Source organism: Lepisosteus oculatus, chromosome 1 (genome assembly GCF_040954835.1).
Source record: "Lepisosteus oculatus isolate fLepOcu1 chromosome 1, fLepOcu1.hap2, whole genome shotgun sequence".
In the NCBI taxonomy this organism is placed as follows: Eukaryota; Metazoa; Chordata; class Actinopteri; order Semionotiformes; family Lepisosteidae; genus Lepisosteus; species Lepisosteus oculatus.
The window spans coordinates 10,756,920-10,767,670 of record NC_090696.1 but is presented as its reverse complement, the minus strand read 5'-3'; the positions used below and the strand labels follow the sequence as shown (position 1 = coordinate 10,767,670).

At 38.2% G+C, this 10,751-nt stretch overlaps 1 protein-coding gene across 1 annotated transcript; it reads right to left on the bottom strand.

Moving 5' to 3' along the window:
• Positions 1-3,772: 3,772 nt before the first annotated feature.
• Positions 3,773-4,833, bottom strand: LOC138241246 (small integral membrane protein 43-like). Its single transcript, XM_069194360.1, has one exon. The coding sequence runs from the start codon at positions 4,506-4,508 to the stop codon at positions 4,275-4,277; it is 234 nt and encodes a 77-aa protein (XP_069050461.1). The 5' UTR covers positions 4,509-4,833; the 3' UTR covers positions 3,773-4,274.
• Positions 4,834-10,751: the final 5,918 nt, after the last annotated feature.

The window sequence follows — 10,751 nt, the reverse complement described above, 5'->3', positions numbered from 1 at the left end:
CCTGTGTATAATTAACTTACCAGACTCCCTGAGGAGAATATTAATTACTCTGCTGTAACATGAGAATACTAATTACTAATTAAGTAAGTTACTTAAATTACTAAATTACTAAGTTACTAATGAGAGAAGGCTTTTTGAGTTATCTATCCCATTTGGCAATTAATTGTCTCAAGGAACTTACATAGCTGTTTCTTGAGGTAAACCAGGGCATTGCCTTCAACAGTATTCTAAATTTTAATGCATCAATTGACTATTTGACATTGGGACAACCAACAGCCATATTTGCCACATTGCCAGCATGTCCTCTAATTTTTCACATTTAAGTCATTTTCTTTCAGATCCCGTCCAGTTCCACATTCCTTGATAAGATTTCCCTTTAAGGTAAGACAGCACTGTCTTCTTCCCTCTTTCTCTTCACTAGGCTTGAGTGGCTGGAGCTTCTCATGAACTCTTCATTGATCACCAGGCACCAGAGGATTCAACTCTGTTAACTCCGCATCACCCATTTCCTCATCTGCACCAGTCATGATTCGCTTTAACTCAACCAAGCACTCAAGGATTCATTTAGACTCACTAAAACAAAATCTCTTTTACTCAACCTGTTTGGCCACGTACACCTGTCTGTAACCAGCACTTGTGTGTCTAACACAGCAGCAGCAGGTCTGTGGCACGGCCTCTCATCTCACTCTCCACAGACAAGGCCCGGGAACTCCTCTCTCGACGTCTTTCTCTACAATGGAGTGAAGGTACTCTGCTTCCTTGCCAAGTACTGCCCCACTCTTCCAGGGTAACAACGCCTCCAGTCAGCCAGGTTCTGTTGTCTAACCCCGATCCCCAGCAGAGCACTTTGCCATTTTGACTGGCAAAAAAACTACTACAGAGCCCACCAGCCAGCACCTGAGACACCCCTCAGAGCAGCCTCACCTGGATTTTCTCAAGCAGCCCCTGCTGGACTTCCCTGAATTGTTCGGAACAACTCCTTTTCTTCCCATGTCATTTCACTCTCTGAGAGCAAATCCATTCAGACTAGGTGTGCCTTATTGTACGGGTCTTTAAAATTAATAGGAGACTCCCTGAAAAAGGAACCCCTTGCTGCCTCACCAGTGTATTGTTAAATGTTTAAGCAATCTTTGTATTTGAAGGCATTTTCCTAATCATTCTATAATTATGCTCTTGTATTTCCTCTAGAAATTACCCTGGGGAAACACATTGCCAGTAATTTCCTAACTAAATGCCAGTTACGCTTTTAAAGAAGGACATAAAGGTGAGGAATAAGCAGTGAAGCAGATTATAAAAAACGTACATTTCTATCAGTTCAAGAAAGAAATATGGGTCCAACCGCAGTTATGTTCTATATTTATAATAGCAAATGTAGTCATCACAATGAAATGGGTATTTTCCATAATATCACATTATTTACATGTACATTGGTAATGAGCCCTATATTTGAAATGACATCCATTATTTTGGCTGTAGTGTTATTCGTATAATTTTGTTGAAGTCGTTATATTTCTTATCTGGGAGTTTCTAGATTTTCAGAATATTTTCAGAATCGTAACTGATTATATGTAAGCATGATATTTATAATATTATAATTCTAATATATTATAATTTAAATATCAATATATTGTGTTATATTAATATTATTAGAATTTATTAAAATGTCATAATATGTATGACTTTATTATTATTATTATTATTATTATTATTATTATTATTATATGGTTATGGTTTGTAAGACGCATTACAAAAGTAATTCCAGCAGCTACTGTACAGTACATATACATCTGATACTGCAATTACTTAATTAAGCGGCAACTCTCTGAGGTCTTTCTTGCATTCAATACTGTGAGCTCGATATTATGCCAACCATCAAATCATATATATATAATCTTGTTTCTGTTGTTTTTAGGAATCACTATCAAGTCCTCAGTCAAATTCAGCACAGTTTTACCATACAGTGTAATGCTCTTTATGGACAGGGATTGATGGTGTTTATGGGGTGTTCTCGTGCTTGTGCTTGAAGAGGGTTTTTTTTTTTAGAAATTTCAGAAATAAAAAAAAAATTAAATCTTTGTTTTCGTGACAGACGGAGAGCAGAGAGGGAGACTATGAGGGAAAGGAGATATGTGCTTTAAACTCCCTTTATGTATTTTGTTGTTTTTATATTATCTGTTTTTTCTTGACAACAATAAACAATAAAACTTGTTTCTTAGGTATGTTATTTGCATATCTTGTTTTGCATTTGTAGAGAAACTGCACTTACTGTGAGTATTTAATGTGTCTGCATCTGCACATACAAGAATAGTCCCTTGGAACTGTCACTGAACTGATGGTACCTAGATGACAGTCATAACTTATTATAAGCTTTTTACTCTCTGCTCCGGAGCTACAGACATCCCCATCCTACTTGCAGTTGGGGGAGTTTAACATCCTTTTCATGTGTCAGACTTTACTTATAGAAGTCTGGAGCAATTAAATCATACTCAAAATGTAACTGAAATAGTATAGCCTGGTAAAGTAAAGGATCTAGAATGGATATCGGCAGAGTTAAAGTGAGGGGAAGACCGTTCTTTTGCTTGTCCTAAGTCTAGTTTAGGAAACAATTTCGTACCAGCAATATTTTTGATGATATAGTGTGATAAACATAAAGGCTATAACATATTTTAAATATATTTATCGACCAAGAAATTATTTCCCTATATCAACGGGATACAAGAACAAGCTACATTATTTTTCTGATTTGTTTCAAAATTAATAAAAAACTACTGGTGTTGGGTTTCTTAGCCTTTAGCCTAACATGAGACAGCAATTGATCTGCAGTGTATAACCGACCTGTCACGTAAAGTTATCATCTCATCAATCACTGCTCACTAAAGTAGGCTTTCTAAACATACTTTGCTGCAAAACCATAATTAAATTGTATTTTGCACAACACAATATGTATTCATATTCTTTTACAAATGACCAAATTACTCAAAAGATCAGATAAATAAACTACAGTGCATACACTGCTGTACAGTAAAGCAGTATTGAAAGTTGAATAAATTTCTTACCCAGGGGTCATATTCTGTAACAATAACAGATATGAATCCGAACTATTGCTGAATTAATAAAGACCGCTTATCAGTTTTATGTTTTCCATGTTTCCCCAGCAATGTCAATTTCAGACATTTTCTACCTCAAAATGGTAAATATGTCTTTGAACATACAATTCCTAGTTTTCAGCTGAAACACAGGAGGCCATAATCTAATAGCTGAAGAAAAATGCAAAAGCTAATGCTATTTGTAGAGTTTGCACCTGGAGCCTCATGAAATTAATAAAAGGAAACATAGTTGGATACCTCACACATCTCATTAACAAGCAATCTTAATCAACAGGGGCAGTGAGTTCAATTCCCCAGTGTATTCCTTTTTAAAAACAAATTCCTGCAACGATTTGCTGCAGAATGAGTTGGTGATCTGGCAATCATGTTAGCAAAAGGTGAAGAAAATAAGAAAGCTGCTGAACACTGTAAAATGCCAATGTTTAGTGTCTTGTCTTCTCAGTACGGACAAGACCGCACATACCCCATTAGAGGGGTAGTCTGTAGTTACAGGAATTATGCTCCATTTCATGCAACCAAGATTGAATTCATGATGATTTTGAACAACATTTGAGACCTAAGCTTATAGTTTTATAAAACCTCAAAATACATAAAAGCGTACAGAATTTAAAATCCAATATATTCAGTACATATGAAAATTGTACTCTGTTAAATCATTAGGAAGTCAGACCCTTTTTTTCCACAGCACAACTGTCTTCCCTGCACTTTACAGATGGAATGGAATGAGATGCAATGATTTTTTTTATTTAGCCGGAGGCTCTTTTTTTATTAGAAGTGAACAGAAGAACTCAATTTCTCAGATATCACGATTTAATCCATGGTACTGTTAAATCTATCTAAATATCAAAATACACCAGACAAAGAGATCTCAAGAAACTGACAAACAAAAATGCTGTATCTCAGAATATATTCAAGCTGAAGGAAAATAATTCCCAATCATTCAGCCAGTTACCGCTTTTCCGATGCAAAATGTGTGCACTGTATATCCCCCCTTAAAGGCCCATGGAAAAAAAAGAGTTACATGGCAAAAGCAAGGACCACAAAACACTTTTGAGGACGAGGAGAGTGGTCCGGAAATGTGATGGTAGGGTCACAGCTCGCTCTCCTTGAGGACCTGTCTCTCCTGTCTGGACGGGAAAGGCGCTGTGGGTCTCACTGCCCCTGCCTTCACAGTGCATGTTCCCGGCATAAACTCCAGGGCTCTTTCACGGAGCGGCTGGGCTGCAGGGCTCCAGCTGCCGCCACAGAGTTTCGTAACTGCTTGATCACCAGGCACAGCAGCAGCACCAGCAGGAGAAGCAGAAGAGCGAAAATCCCCAAGTAGATAAGCAGGTTCAGGTCCCAGTCCATGTTGACGGGCAGGGACGTGGACGTGACGACGAACCGTCTCGGAGACGGCATGGCAGCGGAGGTGCGAAGGCTCACCACAATAGTCCCAGAGAGTTATCGAGAGCCCGTCCCATCAGTCATCTTATACCCAAACAGCCAAGCCTGCCACGTAGGAATTGTTCCTTGAGATGCCACACACCTTTCATTTTTCTCTCTCTAGTCTGGTGCGTCAAAGTTTTAGTGCAGCCCAGATTGCTTCCTTCTTATTTGGCATCTCACAGCACGAAAGAAGCTTTCTTAGATGAAATCTTGCATTTTCCAGCCTCCTCTCTGTCTGGGAGTCTCCTAACAGGGAGCATGATTCCCCATTTATCACATCATGCACACACACACACCCCTCTTCTGCGGATTGGCTGCTTGGCTTATGTATTTCTCCCTGCTTGTAGACAGAGCAGGTCTTTTTTAACAAGCCACAGTGTGGCTTATGTTGTGTTTATGACAGAAATCTAATCAATAAGTGGCTTCATCATTGTTGTTTAGTAAAGACAATCGATTACTGGTTCATCAGGGCCTGATCATAGTGGCAGCAGTGGAATACAAATTTTCCTGAATGGTAGTACACGTTCAGATGCACTTATATACAAATATAAATGTTAATGTTGGGGGGCTGCATCAGTGAATGAGCTGCACTGTGTATTTTCTCTTCTTTCTTTCCACCTTTCAGCATGGAATTAACCTCTATTTGTTCCTTTGCATATATGCATGTTATTACCATACAATTGTAATCTCTGCACACATCTGTGCATGTTTTTGTTTTTTGACAAACTTTTGCATGCTAGAATAACACCATGCAGAAAGCTATTAGTTGTTCATTCAGTCAAATATTCTGTCTCGGATACGGGCAAACTCATAATCCCAATATCAGGAATTCAGCAGTTAAAAAAAGTGAGAAGAGACAGCATGTCTGAAATAGGATTTGGAGACAGGTGTGCAGCTGTGCATGATCCAGGACTTTCTTGTGCATACCGTCATTGATGCATGAATTGTCTGATAAAGGAGAAGGGGAAGCTATTTAGCTATGAGTCCTGGGGAATTTTTACGAGAGAAAGGCTGTACATATGAGACTGATCAAGATCACTCTCAGAACCTTTTTTTTGTCATTTTTCAAATTTACGGATCTCAAAATTTTGCCTTCATTTATATCAACGGGGAACAAATTCCATTAATGCTCCTTTTACATACTATATATTATGAAATGTCCTCTTATATAGATATTGATGGTAAACATGTAATATATAGTTATTAACATACAGTACATGTCTTATATGTTCATGTTATAGATAGAAGAAAATAGAAAAAGAAAAAGACAGCATTACAGATAAAAACAACTCAGCCTCAAATGTTGCCCTGTCTTTACAGTTTCAGGAGCACTATGGGAGTGATGTTTTAATGTCTGCCCCCTCTCCTGTCGTTCTCCAGCATCTCCAAAACCATATTTACAGTATACAAATAAAAAACAAATTGTCATCACCTACAGTGGCTTGATCACAGCCCTGCATCTTAGTACTTCAGCCGTTGTGTTTTTGCGTTGTGCTCAGAAATCATCTGAGCCTTGCCAGTTACAGTTCTAAATCTCCTCTATTTGCACAGCCTGTTGCAGAGATTAATTTACCATAACATTAATTTGGTCTCTAAGTTACTTACTTTACATTTGCTTCCTGAAGGTATTAAAAAATAGTAATAGTTCTAATTTTGCAAGGTGCATCAGATGGAAAGTGTTAAAAACAACAAGACAGAAAACCTACAAACACTGTAATGTAAGACAGAACATATTATAATTCTCACACCTGAAGAAGGCTCCACGGCCAAAACGTTGTTTTTCTCTTTTCTTTTTTTCAGCATGGAATAAACCTATTACATATTATTATTATATATTTCCATTAACCACAGAAGCAAAACAATGTTTATTTTACCAACATTAATATCATTTTAAAGATCATTAAAAATAAGTAGAAACACTGATGATTTTGCTTAGCAATCAAGGCAACATAGGATGAGATTTTTATTAGAAATTTAATGGGAAAAGTTTTTTTTCTTTCACAATCCTGCATTAAAACAGTACAGGACATCATCATAAGTAAATGTACAAATAAACCAAACCAGACAAGAAAGATGTTTACATGATACAAGTAATGAAAAGCCAAACAGCTAGCATTTTTGTGACTCATTCCAAATATTTATGACTTTTATTAACACAATGTTTACTAAATTAACTGAAAATACAAATGGCATCAAAAATAAATTTGACTTTTTGTTTAGGGTAAACCCTGTACTGTTTTTGCAGACTTTGGAAAATTCTGTTTTCTGTACAATGTTGGCCACCACATTACAAAAAATATATTGCTGCTCTGGAACCAGAGAAAAATAAACAGATATATTTCGGACCTTAAAGGAATGCCCTACACTGACAGGCTAACATTTCCCAATCTTTTAAGTCTTGAATGTGTAACATACATCCTGCATCATCAGTGATGTCTCCTGGTATCATTGGGTGTTTCGGGTCTTTCAACATCAGACACCCTCCCCCCAGGCAACCTAACAGAGGCCGATCAGACCCTGGCCTGCATCCACGTAGCACCCATGGGTTCCTTGTCCTGATCCACAACCATCGTGATGCTTTTTCCATGGCTTCAGTGGCAGCTTAGATAGCCTTCTCCCTCTGACCACCAGTGATGCCCAGGTAGTGGTAGGTCCTATTCAGCGTCTTTGGAGTCTACTTCAATGGGCGTGTATCCTGCCCTCCAGCTCTTTGAGTGGCACTGCTCCACCAGGTCTTTGTATCTCTAGCAAGAATACTACATTGGCAGCCTGATTCGATTCTTCCTAATCCTCAAAGGCTCTGACAGACTCAGTCCTTTGGATTCTTGAACCAACTGGCTGCTAATTACCAAATGGGATAGATGGCCTTATTTTGTAACCTTTCAATTTGTCATTTTGGATTCTTTTACCACTTACCAACAAACCTTGTCTGAAACACAGAAACAATACAAATACCGACAGCCATCTTTGTGCTGAATCCAGTAAATAACCATATGATCATTTCAGTTTTGAGCCATGGTACTCATGAGGACACCACATTGTTGGTAATCATTAATTCATATGCAGCTGCCAGATGAAGCCCGGAAATTACAGCTATAAAACCAATTTCAATAGTTTTTACATGGTGCTATCAATATTTATGGCTCCCTCTGCAGGGATCTCATGACCATTATTACATATTGTTTTCCCCAAGGATTCAACAGCAAGCAAAACCTTTGTTGTGCAACGGAGGGTACTAATTATGAAAGCCCAATATGTGTTGTACTCAATCTGGAAGTCTCCCATGGGTGAATTAAATTATAACAGTGCTCAAGGTCAAGGTCCTCACTGTGCTACTGTTAACAGAAGAGATGACCTTCCTTAACGCCTGTTTGAACACAATCTTTCAAACTGGGGGGAAATGGAGGCAGCTGGAAAAAAGTGCTAGGTCTGTGCCAAGTGAATGTTTGCAGTCTCTTTTTTAATTATTCAAAGCCTTTGGCACACCATTTAAATGACAAGAATCCTGCTCAGAGGAAACCAAAATAAACTCACTGCTCCTTTTTGCATGTAAAAACAAGTTTACCTTCATAGTGCTGCCTGCTTAGCAGTAGATGATATTTCTCTTTTTTCTTCTTAATAAATGTCTCATAAAGATCCAGGTGTATGAAAATGGATTTCCTTCAAAGGCAAGGAATAGTTGGTAAGACCATCCTCACACTGGGATTAAGGTGCTTGTACAGAAGAAGTAATAACTAAACAGTGTATAAACAAACATCCATTCATTTTCTAATCTGTTTATCCAATTCTGGGTCTTCGGAGAGGTGACTCCTATCCCACCAGGCACAGGGCAGGATACACACTGGTGGGACGCTAGTTTATTGCAGGACACACACAGACACACACACTCACACCAGAGTCAATTTTCCCAGAAGCCTATTAACCCAGTGTGTCTTTGGACTACTGAATGGGAGCACTTGGTGGAAGCCCATGCAAACACAGGCAGAACAGACAAACTCCACACAGACAGCACTCTAGGAATTGAACCCAGAGCCCCAGCAATGCTAACCACTGCAGCACTATGCTGGTCTAAACAAACATGTCCTTCAGATCTTTCCACTCCAGAGCTGAGAAAAACATGTACTTTTTTCAAATGCCATTTAAAAACGTAGTTACCCAAAGTCTGATTAAATGCTTCAGATTGCTTTGCTTGCACCTCACACACAGTGACATTTCTGTATTTCCCATCACACATGGCTGAACCTGCCCAGAAGATTTTCTTCTTCCACACTGAAGCAACTCAGTTTTTTCACTTGATAGTGATCATCACTGGCGATTATGGGACACATACACTGTGTGCCAGGCTTTATAATTCCTCTGACCGCGTATATCAATTACTTTAAATTGGATTTTCCTTAAAATTTAAGCCTAAACATTTTTAATTCAGTTAATTTGAAATGATGACTTTCAGTGAGGTAATGTGGCAGCTATCCTAAAATACTTTGAGTTAAATTAACTACCAAAACTCATAAAGACTGCAGTGGCATGATATTCTTTTCTAATCAAGAGATCACTATGTCAGACAGCACACTACAACTCCTACAATAGGACTGTTTTAATATTAGATATATAGAAACAGATAATGTTTTCTATTGATCAAAGTGAAGTATACAATATTTAAAAAACTGGTCAAAACACTGACAATCCAAGACTCTACTCTGTATTTCATTACATTTTGTCTGACTGATAACACTGGTCTGTAAAGCAGGAGGCTACAGCAAACACCAAATAATAACAATAACAGCATTTTCTTATTACTTTGTGCATTCACATGTATGTAACTGTAAAGCTAAACTGTAAAGTTCATTTCTGAACGGATACATCATCCTTTAAAAAATGATTTGTTTTATTATGTGCTCAATCATTTCTTTCACACAAATGTGAGGCTCCATGGCTGAAACATTGTGTCACACCTGAAGAAGGCTCCATGGCCAAAATGTTGTGTTTCTTTTCTTCTTTTTAGCATGGAATAAACCTTTACTTCCTCCTTTACAGCCCACGCATGCTGACACAGGTACTGTCATACTTGAGTTATGGAGGCAGTCAGAATGCTCTCTATAATGGCTCTGTAAAACTGTATTAGAATTAGTTGAGAGATACCCAAGATTTCAGCTGGTGCAAAAAGTACATTCTCTGCTCTGCTTCTTTCTGATACTGGTGATATTCATGTCCCATTTAAGGGTATTTAGAGTTCATAATTCCCAAAAAGTTCACCACAGACACCCACGTCATTGATTACCAGGAATTACCAGGGAGAGAGGCTTTCGAGAATGTTTCTAGAAATCAACCATTTCTACTCTTTTAAGGGTATTAAGCTCTGGGTACTTGCTACAGCACCATGATACCTACTAATCCAGACCTCCTGTACATAGCCTCATCATCATTAGTGATGAGACCTACAAGGGTGATGTCATCTGCAAACTTATTTAGTTTGACAGAAGAGTCGCTGGAAATGCACTTGCTGGTGTACAACAAATAGAGCAATGGGGAAGGCACACGTCCTTGAGGACCCCCTGTATTCACATACCTACACAGCCCTTGCCTTCTATTCAGGGAGAAAGATGAAGATCCACTGGAAAGGGGAACATTCAACTATTGCAATTTATTGTCATTCTGGAATGATAGTAATAAATGCAGAACTAAAAGCCTCAAAAAGAATGCTTGCATACACACCTGAGAGTTCTAGATGATGCAAAATGTAGTGAAGACCCATGGTAGCAGCATCATCACTGACCTGTGGGCCCTAAATGCAAACTGTAGAGGATCAAGATGTGAATCTGTAACAGTTTTGAGACAGCAAAGTATCATGCGTTTGAAAGTCTTCATTATGACAGACGTAAGAGCAACTGGTCTGTAGTCATTTAGACAAGTTATTTTGTCCTTCTTTAGTACAGGAACATAATGGAGGATTTAGAGCAGTTTGATAATTAGTGGAGCAAATCCAAAAACACGTACCTCAGGTTTGGCTGGTTATTTTAAATTTCCAAGTTTCATGAGCTTTTCAGAAAGTTATCGTGTGTCTCGAAGTTTAAGGACACAAAATGCACTAATATAAGGACAACATAATGATTCAGCCCAAAAACATTTTGACAGGTAGACAAAACGGCTGACACACAGAAGACGGATGACAATTGAAATTATTTTCTGCAGCTGTTTTAATGTCCCTTTCAAACATCT

Excerpts from the sequence above, each read along its gene's own strand:
- LOC138241246 (XM_069194360.1), bottom strand. The coding sequence starts at position 4,508 with ATGCCGTCTCCGAGACGGTTCGTCGTCACGTCCACGTCCCTGCCCGTC.